The sequence below is a fragment of the Scyliorhinus canicula genome, chromosome 9, assembly GCF_902713615.1.
Source record: "Scyliorhinus canicula chromosome 9, sScyCan1.1, whole genome shotgun sequence".
Classification (NCBI taxonomy): Eukaryota; Metazoa; Chordata; class Chondrichthyes; order Carcharhiniformes; family Scyliorhinidae; genus Scyliorhinus; species Scyliorhinus canicula.
This window is the reverse complement of record NC_052154.1, coordinates 37,147,028-37,168,723: the sequence shown is the minus strand read 5'-3', so window position 1 is coordinate 37,168,723 and position 21,696 is coordinate 37,147,028. Positions and strand designations below refer to the sequence as shown.

Below are 21,696 nucleotides of genomic sequence, written 5' to 3'. Positions count from 1 at the left end.
ATTGGAGAGCTCAATCATGCCCAAGATCTGCTCAGCTGGACACAGACAGTGTACCCCAGGTGCCAGTGAAGTATGCTCATTGAGGAGCAGCAGAGAAGCATTATGTACTGACAGACCTTCTACTCGGTGGCAACAATTGAAGAGCGAATAGAGGAGTCTACCTCGAACATGATATCTTATTGCATGGGCGGAGCAACTAACTCCATAAGAATTTTAAACCTTGCCCTCTAATGAGTGCATGACTACAGCCATGCACACTCTGAATGCCAAAATATCTGACACCTTAAGTAGGATGACAGATACCTCATCTGTAGCCACATAGTGCTGTAATGACCTGTATGCAAATGTTCTGGAGGATAATGAATCATATTTGCCTTGTACTGGGCAGGTGTGGCCCTGTCCAGAGTGGTGAGGGTGGAGTCATGCCCAAAAGTGGCAGTCTTCAGGGTCTCAGAGCGGTCGGAATACTTCGTTGGGAGGGGGGCTGACGCCCTAACCTTTGCCTTCCTGATCGCCCGCAGGAGAATTCTGCTCGGCTGACTATCAGCAGCATCACCCATGGTTGCAGACTAGCTGTCCAACCTGGCGGAATTTATCAAATTGAAGAAAATAAAATTTGCCATCCAAGGATAGGAAGAGGGCTTCCACAGGGCATAGAAGCCGTTCACCAACTTGTTCCAGGATAGGTTTGTAGCCAGCAACCAACAGAGTAAAGGGGGAGACACAAGTGAGTCATGAGATGAAGATAGAAAAGAAAGAAGGGGAGGGGCGGAGTGTGGGGGTAGGACACACCAAGAAATCGAGAGGGACAAGGGACTAAAACTATAGATAGACATCTATAAATATGCGCCCAAGCCAAACTGGGAATGGCAACAAAAGAGGCCATTCAAAGGCACAGCAGGAGAGAAGGCAATTATATATAAATATCTGTACTGACATTTGCCTCTCTTTTTACCTCCTTTTATTTCTTGCTCATTTTCTTAATATTTTGTATAATTTTTTTTCCCTGGTCGGTGTAATTGTGTAAAGTGTAACATATATCATACGAGTTCCGAAATACAAAATATGAAAACCCAGTACAAACACCTTTTACAAAAAGAAGGTGTCAACCTGGTGAAGCTGCAACACAGGACTACTTGTGTGTCAAACAGCATAAGCAGCAAGTAATAGACAGCAAAGCAATTCCACAACAAATGCGTCAGATCTACGCTCTGCAGTCCTGCAACATCCAGCCGACAGCCATGACTGGTAGTGGACAATTAAACAACTCATTGGAGGAGGAGACTCCACAAATATCCCCATCTTCCGTGATAGAAAAGCCCAGCATAACTGTGCAAAAGATAAGGCTGAAACATTTGCAAGAAGTGCTGAGTGGATGATCCATTGCAGTCCCCTCCGGAGGCCCCAACATCACAGATGCCAGTCTTCAGCCAATACAATTCAGTTCACACGATATCAAGAAACGGCTGAAGGCACTGAATACTGCAATGGCTACGGGTCCTGACAATATTACGGCAATAGTACTGAAGACTTGAGCTTCTGAACTTGCCACACCCCTAGCCAAGCTGTTCTGATACAACTACAACCGTGGCATCTACCTGGCAATGTGGAATATTGCCCAGGTGTGTCCTGTACATAAGAAACAGAACAAATCCAACTCAGAAAAGTACTGCCCTATCCGTCTACTCTCCATCGTCGGCAAAATAATGGAAGAAGTTAGCAACAGTGCTATCATGCGGCACTTAGCAATAACCAGCTCATAGACGCTCAGAGTGGGTTCCCCCAGAATCACTCTGCTCCTGACCTCATTACAGCCTTTGTTCAAACGTAGACAAAAAAGCTGCATGCCACAGATGAGGTCAGGGTGACTGCCCTTGACATCAAGACAGCATTTGATGGAGTATGGCATCAAGGAGCCCTAGCAAAACTGGAGTCAATGTGAATCGGAGTGGGTGGGGGGACTTTCTGCTGATTTGAGTCATACCTGGCACAAAGGAAGATGGTTGTGGTAGTTGGAGGTCAATCATCTCAGCTCCAGGCCATCACTAGGAGTTCCTCCGGGAAGTGTCCTAGATCCAACCACCTTCAGCTGCTTTATCAATGACCTCCCTTCCATCGTAGAGTCAGAAGTGGGGATATTTGCGGATGACTGCACAATGTTCAACACCATTCGGGACTCCTCAGATAATGAAGCAGACCATGTCCAAATGCAGTACGACCTGGACAATATCCAGGCTTGAGTTGACATGTGACAAGTTGCATTTGTGCCACACAAGTACCAAGCATTGACCATCTCCGACAAGAGAGGATCTAACCATACATTCAATAGCATTGCCATCGCTGAATACCCCACAATCAACCACGTGAGGGTTACCATTGATCAGAAACTAAACTTTACTGGCCAGATTAATACTGTGGCTACCAGAGCAGATCAAAGGTTAGAAATCTTAAAGCGAATAATTCACCTCCTGCCCCCGCCCCTCCAAAAGCCTGTCCACCATCTACAAGGCAAGTCAGGAGTGTAATGGAATACTCTCCACTTGCCTGGATGTGTGCAGCACCAACAACACTCGAGAATCTCTATAACGTCCAGGACAAAGCAGCCCGCTTGATTGTTACTCTTCCACAAATATTCAATCGCTCCACCACAGACTGTAACAGTGGCAGCCATGTGTACCATCTACAAAATACACTGCAGGGACTCGCCAAGGTCCCATAGGTAGCACCTTCCAAACCCATGACCATTACCATCTAGAAAGACCAGAGCAACAGATAGCTGGAAGCCCCGCCACCTGGAGGTTGCACTCCAAGCCACCCACCACACCGACTTGGAAATATATCATTGTTCTTCACTGTCGCTGGGTCAAATCCCGGAACTCCTTCCCTAATAGCACAGCAGATGTGCCTACACCTTAGGGACTGCAGTGGTTCAAGATGACAACTCCACTTTCTGAAGGGCAATAAATGCTGTCCTAACCAGCGACGCCACTTCCTGTGAATGAATTTTTAAAAAGATGTTGGTAGGCGAGTTTTGATTGGCCTCTGTGGGAGTGGGGTGTGATGTGAAGAGTGAGGGACAGGTGTCATGCCAGGGGGACAGGTGGGGGCTCACCCGAGCTGTCCTAAGAAGTCGTCTTGCGGCACTGCATGCCAGTCTGCCTGGTGAGGCTCACAGCACAGAGTGCCTCGCCCACCTTGCCCAGAGTTGGGTCACTGTCTGTGCAGAGTCTTCACGTTCTTCCCATGTCTGCATGGGTTTCTTCCGGGTGCTTCGGTTTCCTCCCACAGTCTAAAGATGTGCATGTTAGATGCATTGGCTATGCTAAATTGCCCTTAGTGTCCAAAGAAGGTTAGGTGTGGTTACGGGGATAGGGTGGAGTTGTGGGTTTGGGTAGGGTGCTCTTTCCAAGGGCCGGACTCGATGGGCCGAATGGCCTTCTTCTGCACTGTAAATTCTATGCTTCTATGAACATACCATTAACAGATTCTCCTATTTTCTTTTGAGTAAAACGTTATAACATGCACAGTGGGCTGTATTCTCCAACCTCCCAGGCTCTTGTTTCTCGGCAGCAGGAGGTGGTGCGCTATTCGGTGGCGGGGGCATTCTCTATTCCCACTGCTGTCAATGGGAATTTCCATTGAAACCACCCTACGCTGCCAGGAAACCCACAAGCGTTGGTGCACTGCCAGTGGAACCAGAGAATCCTGCCGCTAGCGAACAGCCAAAGAATTCCAGGCAGGATTTCAAGACCAAGGAAAAGAAAAAATTGATACGTTTTCCATATTTCATATATCACATCATAATACAGGATGCTCCTCCCAAGTCTTTTTGTGCAAGCATTTCTTTTTGTAAAACAGTGAAAGACAGGATTCCATGCAGGATGCTAAATTACCATTATTCTGAAAGGTGTTATCACACACTTCACAATCATCAGTATTGTATCAAAACTTCACACCATTTTCCATTGAATTTAGTAGTCCTGTGCTGACGCTTACAATTCCAAGAAATTGCAGTTTTAAATAATCCCTTAAATTTAAGGTCAATTTTCAAGTTGTTGTTTGGTGAATTACAGATAGTTAATCTCATACTCATAAAGTACAAAAACCACACCGCTGTTTGCGAGGTTAATGCCCAGATATCATCAACCAGTGTTAGCTTGTGTCTGTTTCTTCAAACTTTCAAGTAAACTTTAAAAAATTTTGAACACTGTGAAGCAATTCAACTAATTAAAAGATGTCTTCTAATCCTTTTTATGCACCCATAGAACTTTATGCAACCATTTGTCTCGATTATCATTTAGATGATTCTCTCATCTTAACATCTTCAGTCGATTCTCCACTGCTCCACTGCAATTTTGTTCTCTGTTTGAAACCTGCATCATGTTACCTCTTCACCTTTACTGATTATACTTTACTGTTTCTGGAATGTTCAGGAACATAAAGTGCTATTTTATTCTTGGATCTTGTCTTCGTTGATGCATTCATCCAGAAGACAGCATGGGGTTGTACCAATTACGTAACATAATTTCAGTTTTCCTTATCAGTTTTCTTTCTTCCATGTATGGGCTCTTTGCTGGGCTACGGCACCATGGCTAGCCCTTCAGAACCTTACAGAAGTAGTACAATATTATTTATAATTTATCTCAGAAATGCCTTGCTTAGGTCAGGGTCATTACTGAACTTCATGATGGAAAGAAAATCTTGAAAAGGAACTGGGAAGGATATATGCCCAAAACGTATTCTTTCTTCTACAGATGCTGATTGACCTATTGTGTACTTCCAATGTTTACTATTTTTATTTCATTGATGAAATTGGGCAGTTAGCTTGTCTGCACTGGATTGCAGTTATCATACCAGTGCCTTAAAACCTGGGGAGGGTGAATCTACTGAGCTAATTTCAATCCAAATGCAACCATTGGTTTGGTCCAACAATGGTCACAAGGGATGCATTGTCACTTATTCTAAAAGACTAACTTGCTGCCTCATGCATTTATTCATTAAACAAATGGACCTTCAAATTAGTTTCTGAAGGAGAAAACATCAATCTGATGAATGGGGTAAACTGCAAGATGAAAAGACTGTTAAATGATGTAATGTATTTTTTTATACATTTCTTTACAAACAGGGCAATCTTCAAATACACCAGGTACACGTTAGTCAAGATGGTCAGGTGAGTGCTTTTATGAGATCAATTTGATTTACTTATTTGACAAATATTCCCACACAGGTATTTGCTACTTTTCAGCACTTCTGGCAAATTAAGTGGCCTTTAATATCATTGCAGTGAATTTGGTGTATTGCTGCTATTTTTGAAAGGCTGTAATTAAACAAAGGCAATTTTCAGTAGGGAAATTAGATTATCATCATGGTTAGTGCCATATCAATGTAATGTTTATTCATATCATCATAAGCCTCAAATATTACTTTTGAAATGATTTCAAGACTTATTTCTGCTGACATTGCATCCTTTTAATGAAGTACCTCAGTTACCAAATAAAATATAACACAACATATGCGCAGGATGAATTGATTTTGCAGTCATTATATTATCCCACACTAAACCTAATTTTCAAGGAAAATGTAGGTATTTTAAAAGTTATTTTAAAATGCCAATCCTTGCAAATTACTTTGGGCATTAAGTTTAATTGTCCACATGACATTTTTGCTGCATTTCCTTTTGCTTAGCTCTATAATGTTCTATAAAAATTTAGTTCTGAACAGAAACATTTGTCTGAAACATCTAAGGAAACTAATCGATTTACAGTTGTGTTACAATTTTTATAAATGCTATTATTGTAAATACTTATGTAAAGGTTGTTCCCTTCCATTTTGTCAAAAATGTAGTTATGAAAATCCGGCTTTTACATGAGGGTTTGAAATCCATCCTCTCCCATTTTCATGCTATCACAGAGTTGCCAGGTTGGAGACTGTCCCACTAACTGCACCCCCAAAAATAGCACAATAGGAGATTTAAAATATTTTTTTCTATTGAATTATTATTTATAAATCATAACCTCCACGGTGATAGATATTAATTTGTATACACAATTTGTATACACAATTCATGAAATGTATTAAATTCATCAAAAACAGAAGCCATATGTACAGATTTCAACAACAATATTCAGTTTTATTTCAAAAGCACAGAGAAGAACATTATCTTGCAACCAAAGCATGCACTGTGTTTATTAAAATCCAGAAAAATCATCCTCCTGCTCATCTTGAGAACCAAGTAATGCTGTTCTTGAATGACATCAAGTGGATTATCACCATCACCTTCATCAGCAATAATGTCGTTGTTAGCCACACCATTCCACAAATAATCATCTGCTGTGCCATCTAGTACATTGGTATACAATATTTCTTGAATAATTTAATGAGCAGCTCCATTCTGATTTCATCCCAGGTCTCTACAACCCATTCATTCAGAGTTGCTCATAGGGGCTGGTTTAGCTCACTGGCTAACTCGCTAGTTTTTAAAGCAGGCCAGCAGCACGGTTCGATTCCCGTACCAGCCTCCCGGACAGGCGCTGGAATGTGGCGACTAGGGGCTTTTCACAGTAACTTCATTGAAGCCTACTCGTGACAATAAGCGATTTTCATTTCATTTCATTTATGTTGGAGCCTGTATGCCTCCCTTGGTGAATGCCTTCTTTCTTCCGATCATAAAGTATTTTTTTTTAATTTTGAGTATCCAATTCTTTTTTTTCCAATTAAGGAGCAATTTAGCGTGACCAGTTCACCTACCCTACACATCTTTTGGGTTGTGGGGGTAAGACCACGCAGACACGTGGAGAATGTGCAAACTCCACATGGATAGTGACCTGGGGCCGGGATCGACCCTGGGCCTTCGGCATTGTAAGGCAGCAGTGCTAACCGCTTCGCCACCATGCCACCCAATTCAACTTCCGATCATTAAGTAATTCCACTTTTCCTCATGCTATCCTTGAAGGGATTAAGGCTGGTCAGGCCACTCGGGATCGTTGTTATGGACCTAACATCAGCAACAACTACATCGACAAGATGTGATCTGACCATCATTTTAGGAAGGATGTGGAAGCTTTGGAAAAGGTCCAAAGGAGATTTACCAGGATGTTGCCTGGAATGGAGAGTAGGTCTTACGGGGTCTGCCTTTTCTCATTAGAATGGAGAAGGACCAGGGGCGACTTGATAGAGGTTTATAAGATGATCAGAGGAATAGATAAGAGAAGACAGAGACTTTTTCTCCGAGTGGAACAAACCATTACAAGGGGACATAAATTTAAGGTGAATGGTGGAAGATGTAGGGGGGATGTCAGAGGTAGGTTCTTTACCCAGAGAGTAGTGGGGGCATGGAATGCACTGCCTGTGGAAGTAGTTGAGTCGGAAACATTAGGGACCTTCAAGCGGCTATTGGATAGGTACATGGATTACGGTAGAATGATGGAGTGTAGATTAATTTGTTATTAAGGGCAGCATGGTAGCATTGTGGATAGCACAATTGCTTCACAGCTCCAGGGTCCCAGGTTCGATTCCGGCTTGGGTCACTGTCTGTGCAGAATCTGCACATCCTCCCCGTGTATGCGTGAGTTTCCTCCGGGTGCTCCGGTTTCCTCCCACAGTACAAAGATAGAACATAGAACATAGAATAGTACAGCACAGAACAGGCCCTTCGGCCCTCGATGTTGTGCCGAGCCATGATCACCCTACCCAAACCCACGTATCCACCCTATACCCGTAACCCAACAACGCTCCCCCTTAACCTTACTTTTTTAGGACACTACGGGCAATTTAGCATGGCCAATCCACCTAACCCGCACATCTTTGGACTGCAGGTTAGGTGGATTGGCCATGATAGAGTGCCCTTGCTGTCCAAAATTGCCCTTAGTGTTGGGTGGGGTTACTGAGTTGTGGGGATGGGGTGGAGGTGTTGTCGTTTGGTGGGGTGCTCTTTCCGGGGGCCGGTGCGGGCTCGGTGGGCCAGGTGGCCTCCTTCTGCACTGTAGATTCTATGATAATCTATGATTAATCTGGGACAAAGGTTTGGCACAACATCGTGGGCTGAAGGGCCTGTTTTGTGCTGTATTTTCTATTTTATTATGTCCCAGTTTTATATTCATTCAATGGATGGCTAGGCCAGCATTTATTTCCCATCACAAGTTGGTGGTGAACTGCCTTTTTGAACTGCTGCAGTCCATGTAGTGTAGAAAAAAACTGGAGAAAAGGAAATTACTGCGGATGCTGGAATCTGAAACGAAAGGGAAAATGCTGGAAAATCTCAGCATGTCTGGCAGCATCTGTAGGGAGAGAAAAGAGCTAACGTTTCGAGTCCGATGACTCTTTGTCAAAGCTCAGCTTTGACAAGGAGTCATTGGACTCCAAACGTTAGCTTTTTTCTCTCCCTACAAATGCTGCCAGAGTTGCTGAGATTTTCCAGCGTTTTCCCTTTCGTCCATGTAGTGTAGGTACAGCAACGGTGCTGTTAGGGATAATACATTTTTTTCTGTGACACTCCTGGTCCGAATCTCCAAACTTTCCTTAGCCATATTTTCAAGCCACCTTCATCCAGCCGTCCTTTACCATGAATTTGGGTGACTACTTTTGGGAATTGATGTTTTAGGAGGCTTTTTCTCCCAAATATCACCATTGGCTTAAGCTTTCTCCCATCAGACATGCATAACAGCAGAACAATACAGCAAAGGAACAGGCCCTTCGGACCTCCAAGCCTGTACCAGTCATAATACAACCCTTGGCTAAAACCCTCAGCACTTCCTAATATTGTATCCCTCTATACTTATCCTGTCAATGTATTTGTCGAGATGCCCTTTGAACGCCGTGAATATATCTGCAAAAGAATGTTGAATATTACTCTTTTACATGGCAGGTTATCTTCACTCACACTCTTTTCTCTGCAACTTTGCTCACCATTTGACTGGCTCACCATTTGACTGGCTCGCATGTCAAAATCCATGTTCCCAATCTTTCCCAATCCCAAGGCTAATCTGCATTCATTCGTTTGCTGATGTTTGATTATAAATCCACTGAAATACAGTAACCCATCATCAAGTTCTGTTGGGAGATGTTATGATGTCTTGGTCTTCTGCCACAATACAAAATTGTTTCCCTTTGTAAATCTGCTGGGCCATCCAGGGTGATTTTGAAATCTGCAATGTCTAATTTTCTTGCTTGCTTCAGGGCCAAGATTCAGTTAGATCTTTGAGAAACTAAGAGTTCATTCTGGCGATTGTCATTGTATTTTGCAGCTTCATTTCCCAATGTAACCACATGCTAGATTTTCCTCTGTTTGCACCAATATTCTGAGCCGTCTGACTAACCCATGGAGAAATTCCTCCAATCTCTAACGTTCTTCTCCGATATGTTGAACTTTATAGCTGCTGCTGAGAATTATTTGCCTTCTGTGCAATCTAAATGATTTTACCCGGCTGTGTATCTGCTATTTCTTGTTGATACAATATTACCATATTAGAGGGCAGTTTTGGCAGAAACGCAGTGCCTATCAGCAAAGAGATATCCTTGAATCAAATGTTGATGTGCGCATTTATGAGGAGCTGAACAGCCACCTCTAGTCAAGTGCTATTCTATAATCCTATTAATGAATAGGTTTCCATCAGGACAAGTTTGACTCAATCAGTGAGTAGGTGGTTAAATCCACCAGGAGTTTGGATTTTTCAGGTCAAGAGTTAACTTGTGCACATATACATCAGAAAAGTGAATGGTCTTCTGGCCAAAACTCAAGGATTGACTTTTGCGCGAGATCAACCATTATTCGGGAGTATATATGGTCATTCATGCATGACAATTATCAAGATTTCAAATTGCTGCCAACATTTTGAGGGTCTAGACAGCCTGTAAATGCTGGCTGACACAAAGCACCCCTCAACCCATTCTTTTGTCCTGCTTGTTGTTTCCACCTCCCATTGTGCTCCTCCCAAGGTCAGTGTTTGATGTGCCAGACAACTATACACACAGCAAACCAGTGTAAATGGTGCAGAATGTTGCTGTATATTGGGGATGTGAACCCTCAGTAGAATTTCCACTTCCAGTATACACCACTGGGATTCAAAGCGACCAGCATTGAGGAAATTGCAAAGAAAAAGCGCAGCGTCTTTCATTTTAAAAGCAGCAATTAACGTTTTGATTTTTAATATAACAATTAAATCATCATTTTCACAATACCTAACTGAACAGTCAATCTCCCACATCCACATCCCTCATTCTCAAACTGGAAAAAGATAAGTTAATGAATTGCTGTTTTTAATTGAATTAATTATACAATTGCACCAGTATACAATTAATTTCACATGATCATCTACCAATCTGTTACTTTCATTTGCATTTTATGATTAGTGCAGATGGACTGATAATTTTTCTAATAGAGGAGAATCCTCCTAAGCATGAAGCTTTTGACAAATAATTGCCCTGTTTTGGCAATTTTCCGATGTGTTTTATTTTAGTGTGATACCCATCGAATGTGCAGGATTGATGAACTTACCCCAGTGTATTAATTAAGAATTAATTTTGTTTGGATAGTAGCCAAGTAAAATTGGATATTGACTGAAATATTTAAAGGTATCTTATATTTTATAGTGGGGAAACTACGTGTTTCAGGATTTGTTTTTATTCTGTAGTTCATTAGAGGGCAGTACTGTAACACGGTAATTGTATATTGAGTAGGTATGATTCATGTTTTGGCAAAGTTGACTTATCTCTTCCTTGATAATTAACAACACGAGGATCCATTGGCTGTGGCTGCCCTACCACACAGAGTTTGAGACAGAATATGATTATTTCATATATCAAGTCTTGATCTTATTTAGCTCTTAACTATCTACTTTACCAGTAGATATTCTCCAAAGAAAAATTAAATTTGAGCAGAATACATCTGGACTAAAAGACTTGTAACTTTTGAACTTGTGAAGTAGGATGACTACGCCCCATTTTTACTACAATTTATTCTTTCACAGAATGTGGGCGTTGATGGCGGGGCTGGCATTTATTGTGCATCCTGAATTGCCCTCGAGAAGGCGGTGGTGAACTGTGCCTTTAAATGTTGTAATCCATGTGGTATATACCCGTTGTGCTGTTAGGAAGGGATTTCCAGGATTTTGGTCCAGCGACAGTGAAGCAATGGTGATATAGTTCCAGGTCAGAATGCTGTGTGGTTTGGAGGGGGTCGTATAGGTTCTCATGATTCTGCTGCCACTGTCCTTCTCGGTGGTAGAGGTCGCAAATTTGGACGGTGTCGTTAAAGATATTTTGGTGAGTTGCTGCAGTGCAGATTGTAGATCATACGCACTGCTGCCACGCTATCAATGTTGGAGGGAGTGAAATTTTTAAAAATAAATTTAGAGTACCCAATTCATTTTTTCCAATTAAGGAGCAATTTAACGTGGCCAATCCACCTACCCTGCACATCTTGGTTTGTGGGGACGAAACCCATGCAAACACGGGGAGAATGTGCAAACTCCACACAGACAGTGACCCAGAGCCGGGATTGAACCTGGGACCTTGGCACTGTGAGACAGCAGTGCTAACCACTGCACCACAATGCTGCCTGAGGGAGTGAGTGTTTAAGGTGATGGATCAAGAAGGCTGTTTTGTCCTGGGTGGTGTTGAGCTTCTTGAATCTTTTTGGAGCTGCACTCATCCAGACAATTTGAGAGTCTTCCAGCACACTCCTGACTTGTGCCTTGGACAAGTTTTGGGGATTCAGGAGGTGGGTTATTCTGTAGCATTCTGCCACAGTAGTTATATGGCTAGTCCAGTTCAGTGTCTGGTCAACTGTGACCCCCAGGATGTAGATAATGAGTGATTAATTGACCGTAATGCCATTGAATATCATGAGGAAATGGTTGGATTTATTTTTGTATATAGTTAAACATGTTGCACACTTTTTATATGGGCACATCAGATGGCCTGGAATGCTCAAGCAGTCCTCTTAAAGTATGTACAATGTTCATCAAATAAGTTTTTTCTTTGTGTTTTCTGGTTAATAGAATTAATTTCATTTTATGCATTTTTAATTTTGTCAAATCCTGCACTGTTAGATTTTTTGTTATCTTTGCACATGGTATTTGAGTTGGAAAATATAGTTATATGTGGACAGAAAATACCACAGGTATTCTGATGTGGAGATGCCGGTGTTGGACTAGGGCGAGCACAGTAAGAAGTCTTTCAACACCAGGTTAAAGTCCAACATGTTTGTTTCAAATACTAGCTTTTGGAGCACTGCTCCTTCTTCAGGTGAATGAAGAGGTATGTTCCAGAAACATATATATAGACAAATTCAGAATGCGAGCATTTGCAGGTAATTAAGTCTTTACAGATCCAGAGATAGGGGTAACCCCAGGTTAAATAGGTGTGAATTGTCTCAAACCAGGGCAGTTGGTAGGATTTCACAAGCCCAGGCAAGATGGTGGGGGATGAATGTAATGCGACATGAATCCCGAGTCCCGGTTGAGGAACTTGCTATAAGTTTCTGCTCGGCGATTCTGCGTTGTCGCGCGTCCTGAAGGCCGCCTTGGAGAACGCTTACCCGGAGATCAGAGGCTGAATGCCCTTGACTGCTGAAGTGTCCCCAACTGGAACACTGAAAACTACCCAGCCGTCAGAACAGCGACCACTACACCACATAACCCTGCCATGGCAATCTCTGCAAGACGTGCCAGATCATTGACATGGATACCACCATTACACGTGAGAACACCACCCACCAGGTATGCGGTACATGCTCGTGTGACTCGGCCAATGTTGTCTACCTCATATGCTGCAGGAAAGGATGTCCCGAAGCGCGGTACGTTGGCGAGACCATGCAGACGCTGCGACAACGAATCAACGGACATCGCGCGACAATCACTAGGCAGGAATGTTCCCTTCCAGTCGGGGAACACTTCAGCAGCCCTGTTTATCTGGCAATTGTTCAGAATGCTAACTTCTCCTGGACAATTGCACTGGGCTGGGAACCATCCAACAGAAGCGATTCAAGTCACTAGCTTTGGATGGTTGTGCAGTTTTACTTTGATAGTTACTCTGAGAGTTTCAATAAGCAATAATTGCGCTTTGGTTAAACCTCATCGATTATAATACCGCCACTGAAAATCCGTTCGAACTTCCCTCCACAGTAACTATTTAAACACCCAGACGGAATCTTGCATCTTTCATGGGACACCCCACACAACTCCCAGCAGCGTCTGTCTCTTCCTCGCCCCCCCCCCCCCCCCCCCCCCCCCCCCCAACACCTCTGGCCTGACTCCCAACAGAGCACCCCATTTCTGTCCGATCTGACTGATTTCTCCCTCTGGATCAACAGCCCCACCCCCTCTCCCAGTCACCCCCACCCCTCCCGTCAACCCCACCTCATGGTTCCTCCCGCCTAGTCTCCACTCCATCCACCCCCCCCCCCCCCCCTCATGCACGCTCTCACTGTCTGTCTGTCTCTCACTCTCTTTCCCGCTCTTCCTTCGAAACTTGTTTGCTCCCTTTTAATTGTCCCTTAATCACCCTCTTTACTGCAACTAGTTCTTCCCTGTGCCCCAGTTAACTCCATACCAATGCAGCTTTCGCTGTTTCTGTCTCACCAAGCCTGAGAGAGGAAGGTTGGGCGAGAACATGGGCTTTGGAATCTCAGTGAGGGTAAGTCCTTCCAGCATTGCAATCCACCAGAAATTGCCATTCTGAGGAAGTTAGAGGCCAATATCTATGGGAAGCTCCTGAATCTGTAATATCTGTTCTTTTATGCTGCGGAAAATGTCAGTTATGCAAGTTGAATATACTAATTTATTGGCAGACACAAAGCTGCAAAAGAAACTAGCAGTTTCATAACTCTCAGGCTGGGAGACAAATTGGACACTGTAACTCTCTCTAATTTATTTAGTTACAGACAACAAAGTGACTGACTTCTTTGATGTTTCCATGTGCTGCTGGCAGGAACTCTGTGGTGTAAAATTTGAAGACATTGATGATATTTGTCACTGATAGCTCACTATAGACGGATTGTTTGTACCCACATACTCAATGACCAGTACTTCGTCATAATGACCCATCTGAGCTTCTACGGTCCTAAAAGTGCACCTGTGGATAAAAATGCATGAACAGTTAAGATTCATAGGTTTCCAGCCTGTGAGTTCTGAAATTGGTCACCGTTTCTTAATATTCAGCATTTTTTCAGAGCCTGAACTGCTAGTTTCTTTTACAGCTTTTTTTCTGCCGAAAAATGAGTATGTTGGTGAATGCAGGTCCAAGGCAAAACAACAGCACAATACAGTTCTATATGTCTGATTTAGTGGCCTATTCTCCAGTTCAGGACACCACACTGGGAAGCTAGCCTCTGAATGTATCACTTTCTGCATTTATTCCATCACTATTTTATTTACGGTACTAATCTGTTTATTTTAAAATTAACAGCAGAAGACGCAATTTCTCATATATGCATTAAATATTTTCAATATTTGTAAAACATGCCATAATTTTAAGGCCCATATAAGAAAATAAATAATATTTTAAAAAGCGACTGTGTTTTCAGTGTAATCGTGATTTTTGGGGTGATTTTATACAAAATATTATTTCTGATATTGTGTGAACAAGAGATGGAGTGTATTTTTAACTTGCTGTCCAAGTATAAAACTGGCATTGCTGAGCAACTGCTCATTATAAAAGAAAATGAGTTTCATTGCAGTTTTAGATGTGGGGAGGAAGTCTTCCCCATGATTTGAGGTCCCTGTGCAGCCTCTGTCACATGATGTTCTTGTCAGTTAAGGATTTTTTAAGAGCCTGAGTTAGCCTGCTAATTAAAATGGGTTGTGTGGAGAAGCAGAATATCCTCTTCTGAAAGGGAAAGAATGAGCAAATGGCTATGTTCAATGCCTCTCTCGGATGGACTCCGAAAATAGATTCTAGGGGACCCGAAACCAAGTACACTTGCAGCACCCTCAAAATCATGTTAAATACCTTCCTCCAATATCTTTCCAGCTTCGGGCAGGACCAAAACACATGTATATGGTTTGCGGGGTCCCTCCCGCAGCTCTCACAGACATCCTCCACCACCTCAAAGAGCTGGCTGATCCTTGCTTTGGTGAGGTGCGTCCTGTACACAATCTTCAATTGTATCAGCCCCAGCCTCGCCCTTCGCAGCACCTCACGCCACAAACCCTCTTCCATTAGGCAGCATGGTAGCATGGTGGTTAGCATAAATGCTTCACAGCTCCAGGGTCCCAGGTTCGATTCCTGGCTGGGTCACTGTCTGTGCGGAGTCTGCACGTCCTCCCCGTGTGTGCGTGGGTTTCCTCCGGGTGCTCCGGTTTCCTCCCACAGTCCAAAGATGTGCGGGTTAGGTGGATTGGCCATGCTAAATTGCCCGTAGTGTCCTAAACGTTAAGGTTGGGGGGGGGGGGGTGTTGGGTTACGGGTATAGGGTGGATACGTGGGTTTGAGTAGGGTGATCATGGCTCGGCACAACATCGAGGGCCGAAGGGCCTATTCTGTGCTGTACTGTTCTATGTTCTATGAACGAGTCCAAGAATTTTCTCAGCTTCAAACAGACTCGCTTCTCTCTCTTTCGCTGAGTCATAATGTCCACTCAATCAAAAGTAATTTCCCTCAAGTCTTCTGAGAATCGACACAATGACCTCCAACAGCAAGGTCCAATCCTGACTCTCTTTCTCCCAGCCGCGCCAGAGTCAATCTTCCAGTGTCCTTAAATTTCAGCTGATACTCGTTCCTTTGACCAGATAACAAGTTCCCATCATAATTCTGCCCAGCTAACAGACTCGCTGTTAACAGAAGCTACCGTTTCCCTGTTGCTCTCACTGACACTCTCTTGCTCTCGCTCGCTCTCTTCCTCCCTGTCTGTGCCCAGGGTCTCTGAGGCAGTAGGTATGCATGCAGCAAGAAAAGCTGCCCTTTCCTTTATGTTGGCTCTTGGATTTCAATAAGATTTGACTTGAGTCTGTGTTCCCCGAGGAATGCAGGTCATAGAGGCTTAGGGCAGAACTAGTAGACCATATTGCCCCTCTCTATTATATTTTAACCTTCAATTAAGATAGAGTTTAAGTCATAACCATCCTATAAAATCTCACACTCATACCATTATCGTGCTTCATCAAAATTAAGTCTTTCTAAACAACACTAATGTGTTTTTGACAAGGCATTTTCTACGTTGACCATAGTTTTTAACCTCTTGCACTCATTTTAGTAATAAAGTATCCATATCAATAATCTAACAAAGTTTTGAAGTTTAGTTTTGAAGGAATCAAATAACTAGCAGGTCACTCACACCGATCTAAAAAGTGCTTATCAGGCCACACTGCTTGGTATTAAATAACCTGGATATCATGGGCGAAATTCTCCGACCCCACGCAGGGTCGGAGAATCGCCGGCAGCGGCGTTAATCCCGCTCCCGCAGGGTTTTTAATTCTCTGACCGGCCAAAAACCGGCGCTGTGCAAATCCCACCGGCAGCCTCTGAAAACAGCTGGCGCCGGCGGGATTTCATTTTTTTTTTAGTTTCCACAAATCTCCGGCCCGGATGGGCCGAAGTCCCGCCGACGTGGCCACGGGTCACGTCGGCGAAAATCACAGTTGCTTTAAAACGGCGTCAACCATTGATGATGATTGACGCCGTTCAGTGTCGGGGGGGGGGTGGGTTGCGGCATCGGGGGGGGGTGGGTTGCGGCATCGGGGGGGGGGGGGTTGCGGCATCGGGGGTGGGTTGCGGCAGCGGGGGGGGGGTTGCGGCATCGGGGGTGGGTTGCGGCATGGGGGTGGGTTGCGGCATCGGGGGGGGGTTGCGGCATCGGGGGTGGGTTGCGGCATGGGGGGGTTGCGGCATCGGGGGGGGGGGGTTGCGGCATCGGGGGGGGTTGCGGCCATCGGGGGGGGTGGGTTGCGGCATCGGGGGGGGTGGGTTGCGGCATCGGGGGGGGGTTTGGGGGCGGCGGCGTGCAGAGAGGGGGGGCGACGGATGCCCGGGGCCAACGCACCGTCGCCCCCCCCCTCTGTACGCCGCTGCCCCCTCCCCACCACCCCTACCCCCCTCCCCACCACCCCTACCCCCCTCCCCACCACCCCTACCCCCCTCCCCACCACCCCTACCCCCCTCCCCACCACCCCTACCCCCCTCCCCACCACCCCTACCCCCCTCCCCACCACCCCTACCCCCCCTCCCCACCACCCCTACCCCCCTCCCCACCACCCCTACCCCCCTCCCCACCACCCCTACCCCCCTCCAACGCCGCCCCTACCCCCCTCCAACGCCGCCCCTACCCCCCTCCAACGCTGCCCCCCATCTCTCGCAACGCCGCAACCCCCCCCCCCCCTCATCGCCGCAACCCCCCCTCATCGCCGCAACCCCCCCACCTCAATGCCGGGTCCCCCCCATCTCAACGCCGGGTCCCCCCCCCTCTCAACGCCGGGTCCCCCACCTCTCAACGCCGGGTCCCCCCCCTCTCAACGCCGGGTCCCCCCCCCTCAACGCCGGGTCGTCCCCCTCTCAACGCCGGGTCGTCCCCCTCTCAACGCCGGGTCGTCCCCCTCTCAACGCCGGGTCGTCCCCCTCTCAACACCGGGTCCCCCCCCTCTCAACGCCGGGTCCCCCCCCTCTCAACGCCGGGTCCCCCCTCCTCTCAACGCCGGGTCCCCCCTCCTCTCAACGCCGGGTCCCCCCTCCTCTCAACGCCGGTACCCACACCCCGTCCCCCTCCCTCTGAAGGCCGGTACCCACACACCCCCCCCCCTCTCTCCTCCTCCCCCCCCTTCCTTCCTCCTCCCCCCTTCCTTCCTCCTCCCCCCCTTCCTTCCTGCTCCCCCCCCTTCCTTCCTCCTCCCCCCTTCCTTCCTCCTCCCCCCTTCCTTCCTCCTCCCCCCCCTTCCTTCCTCCTCCCCCCCTTCCTTCCTCCTCCCCCCCTTCCTTCCTTCCTCCGTTAGGGGGGGGGTGCGGCGTTAGTGAGGGGGGGGTGCGGCGTTGGAGTGGGGTAGGGGTGGTGAAGGGGGTAGGGGTGGTGAGGGGGGGGGGTTGGGGTAGGGGCAGCGGCGTGCAGAGGGGGGGCGACGGTGCGTTGGCCCCGGGCATCCGTCGTCCCCCTCCTCTGCACGCCGCTGCCCCTACCCCACCCCCCCCCTCACCACCCCTACCCCATTCACCACCCCTACCCCCCTCCAACGCCGCCCCCCCCTCTCTCAACTCAACACCGCAACCCCCCCCCCCCCCCAAATGCCGGTCTGTCTCTCTCCTCCTCCTCCTCCCCCCCCCCCCTCCCCCCCCCCCCCCCCCCCCCCCAAATGCCGGGTCTGTCTCTCCTCCTCCCTCCCTCCCCCCCCCCCCCCCCCCCCCCCCCCCCCCCCCCAAATGCCGGTCTGTCTCTCTCCTCCTCCTTCCCTCCCCCCCAAATGCCGGGTCTGTCTCTCCTCTCCCCCCCCCCCCCCATGCCGGGTCTGTCTCTCCTCCTCCTCCCCCCCCCCCCAAATGCCGGGTCTGTCTCTCCTTCCCCCCCCCCCCCCCCAAAAAAAAAATGCCGGTCTGTCTCTCTCCTCCTCCTCCCCCCCCCCCCCCCCCCCCCAAACGCCGGGCTGTCTCTCTCCTCCTCCCCCCCCCCCCCCCCCCAAAACGCCGGGCCTCACCACTTCCGCAGCTGGTGAAACTGACGCGTATCGCGTCAGTCCACTGCTGGCCCCTCCGGGAACGGAGAATAGCGGCCTAAAAGAAGTCCCCGACGCCGGAGTCATCTACACCGATTTTTCTCGCCGGAAATCGGCGTTACGACGGTCTGCAGAGAATTTCGCCCCATTTTATAGGATAGTAGCACAAAGAATTATGTGTTTTACACATTCAACTAGAACATAGAACATAGAACAGTGCAGCACAGAACAGGCCCTTCGGCCCTCAATGTTGTGCCGAGCCATGATCACCCTACTCAAACCCACGTATCCACCCTATACCCGTAACCCAACAACCTCCCCCTGAACCCTACTTTTATTAGGACACTACGGGCAATTTAGCATGGCCAATCCACCTAACCCGCACATCTTTGGACTGTGGGAGGAAACCGGAGCACCCGGAGGAAACCCACGCACACAGGGGGAGGACGTGCAGACTCCACACAGACAGTGACCCAGCCGGGAATCGAACCTGGGACCCTGGAGCTGTGAAGCATTTATGCTAACCACCATGCTACCCTGCTGCCCTAACGAGTATGTTTTAAATCTATTTTCAGGACTTGCAATGCTATATTTCCTATATGCAAAGGGTACTGTAAAAAGAGATTGTATATTGCATACTTCAATTTTACACTTTATAGTCTTCAGAGAAACCCCCCCCCCCCCCCCCGCTACCTTCCCCCGATTCCCGTCCATTTTCCCCTGATTCTTGGCCACCCGACTATTCTTCCTCTTGTTCGTTGGCCACAAACAGGTCCCGGAACAATTGCATGAATGGTCCCACGTTCTGTGGAAGCCGTCGTCTGACCCTCGGATGGCGAATTTGATTTTCTCCATTTGGAGAGATTACGAGAGGTCGGACAGCCAGTCTGCAGCTCTGGGTGGTGCTGCTGACCGCCAGCCAAACAGGATTCTACGGCGGGCTATCAGGGAGGCAAAGGCAAGGGCGTCCGCCCTCCCCAGGAATAGATCTGGCTGGTCTGAAACCCCGAAGACCGCCGCTATCGGGCATGGCTCCACCCTCACCCCCACCACTTTGGACATAGCCTCGAAGAAGGCTGTCCAGTACTCCATAAGTCTGGGGCAAGACCAGAACGTGTGGGCGTGGTTGGCCGGGCCTCTTTGGCACCGTTCACATCTGTCCTCCACCTCCGGGAAGAACCTACTCATACGGTTTCTTGTTAAGTGGGCTCTATGTACCACTTTTAGTTGCGTCAGGCTGTGCCTTGCGCACGTGGAGGTGGAGTTGACCCTATGCAGTGCTTCGCTCCAGAGTTCCCACCCTATCTCAATCCCCAGGTCATCCTCCCATTTCTTTCTTGTTGCGTCCAGTACGGTGTCGTCCCTTTCTACCAGTCGGTCATACATGTCGCTACAGTTCCCTTTCTCTAGGATACTTGCGTCCAGTAGGTCTTACAGTAGTGTCTGTCGTGGCGGTTGTGGGTACGTCCTTGTCTCCTTTTGTAGGAGGTTTTTGAGCTGCAGGTACCGTAGCTCGTTCCCCCGGCTAGCCAAAGTTTCTCTGTCAGTTCGTCCAGTGTTGCGATTCTGTCGTCCGTGTACAGGTCCCTGACTGTCAGTGTCCCCCCCGTCCTGCCTCCACCTTTTGACGGTGGCGTCAGTCAGTGCTGGTGTGAACCTATGGTTGGTGCAGATGGGAGCATTGTCTGACATTTTGGTTAGGCCAAATTGCTGCCGCAGTTGGTTCCAGGATTGGAGGGTGGCTGTCACCACTGGGCTGCTGGAGTGTTTTTTGGGTGGGGATGGGAGTGCTGCCGTGGCGAGGGCCCGGAGGGAGGTCCCCACGCAGGAGGCCTCCTCCACACGCACCCACTCGGCTTCTGTCTCCTGGATCCATCCCCTTACTCGCTCGGCTGTTGCCGCCCAGTGGTAGAATTGTAGATTCGGGAGGGCTAGCCCCCCCTGGATTTTATTTTTTGTAGGACCTTCTTTGGGATCCTAGCATTTTTACCCCCCCCCCCATAAGAACGCCATGATAAGTTTGTCCAGCACTTTGAAAAAGGCCTTGGGGATGTAGATCGGAATGGATCTAAACAGGAAGAGGAACCTGGGCAGTACGTTCATTTTGATCGTCTGGACACTTCCCGCGAGGGAGAGTGGGAGTGTGTTCCATCTTTGCAGGTCCTTTTTTACTTCCTCCGTCAGGCTGGTGAGGTTCCATTTGTGGATCCCTTTCCAGTCATGGGCTATTTAGATCCCCAGGTAGCGGAATTTGTGTCGGGCTTGTTTGAATGGCAGCCCCTTTAGTGCTGCCCCCCCCCTTGCGGGTGTACTGGGAAGATCTCGCTTTTGCTCATGTTGAGTTTGTAGCCCGAGAAGGCTCCAAACTCTTTCAGGAGCGCGATGATTCCGTCCATGCTGCTTTGTGGGTCCGAGATGTAGAGGAGCAGATCATCTGCATAGAGTGCGACTCTGTGCTCTCTGCCTCCCCTTCGGATCCCCCTCCAATTTTTTGCTGCCCTGAGCACGATTGCTAGCGGTTCGATTGCTAGTGCGAACAGCAGCGGGGCCAGTGGGCATCCTTGTCTGGTGCCCCTGTGCAGCTGGAAGTATTGGGAGTTGGTATTGTTGGTCTGTACACTCGCCATGGGAGCGTTGTATAGGAGCTTTACCCAAGTGGTGAACCCTGTTCCAAGCCCGAACCGCTCCAGTACCTCTATGAGGTATTTCCATTCGACTCTGTCGAAGGCCTTTTCTGCATCCAGGGAGACGATCACCTCTTGTGTTCTCTCCCCGGAGGGGGTCATTATCACGTTCAGCAGGCGCCTGATGTTCGAGGTAAACTGTCTACCTTTGACGAAGCCCGTCTGGTCCTCTGTGACCACCTCAGGTACACAGTCTTCTAGCCTTTTGGCCAGTATTTTGGCGTCTGTGTTCAGCAGAGATATGGGTCTGTATGACCCACATTCCGTTGGGTCTTTGTCTTTCTTAGGTATCAGCGAGATTGAGGCCTGTGCTAACGTGGGTGGCAGTGTGCCCCTAGCTAACGAGTCTGTGAACATCTCCCGCTGTCGCGAATGTTTTGTAG

General features: G+C 47.6%; 1 protein-coding gene across 6 annotated transcripts in view; it reads left to right on the top strand.

Moving 5' to 3' along the window:
• Positions 1–21,696, top strand: part of LOC119971244 (BTG3 associated nuclear protein) — a 253,758-nt gene that overhangs the window by 138,995 nt on the left and 93,067 nt on the right. For all 6 annotated transcript variants that reach the window (XR_005461786.1, XR_005461787.1, XR_005461788.1 and 3 more), the window contains one exon: positions 5,126–5,170. Coding sequence is in view for 3 of the 6 variants with exons in the window: in XM_038806519.1 (XP_038662447.1) it covers positions 5,126–5,170 (45 nt within the window). In the remaining 3 variants the exon portion in view is untranslated. The remainder of the gene's footprint in view (positions 1–5,125; positions 5,171–21,696) is intronic.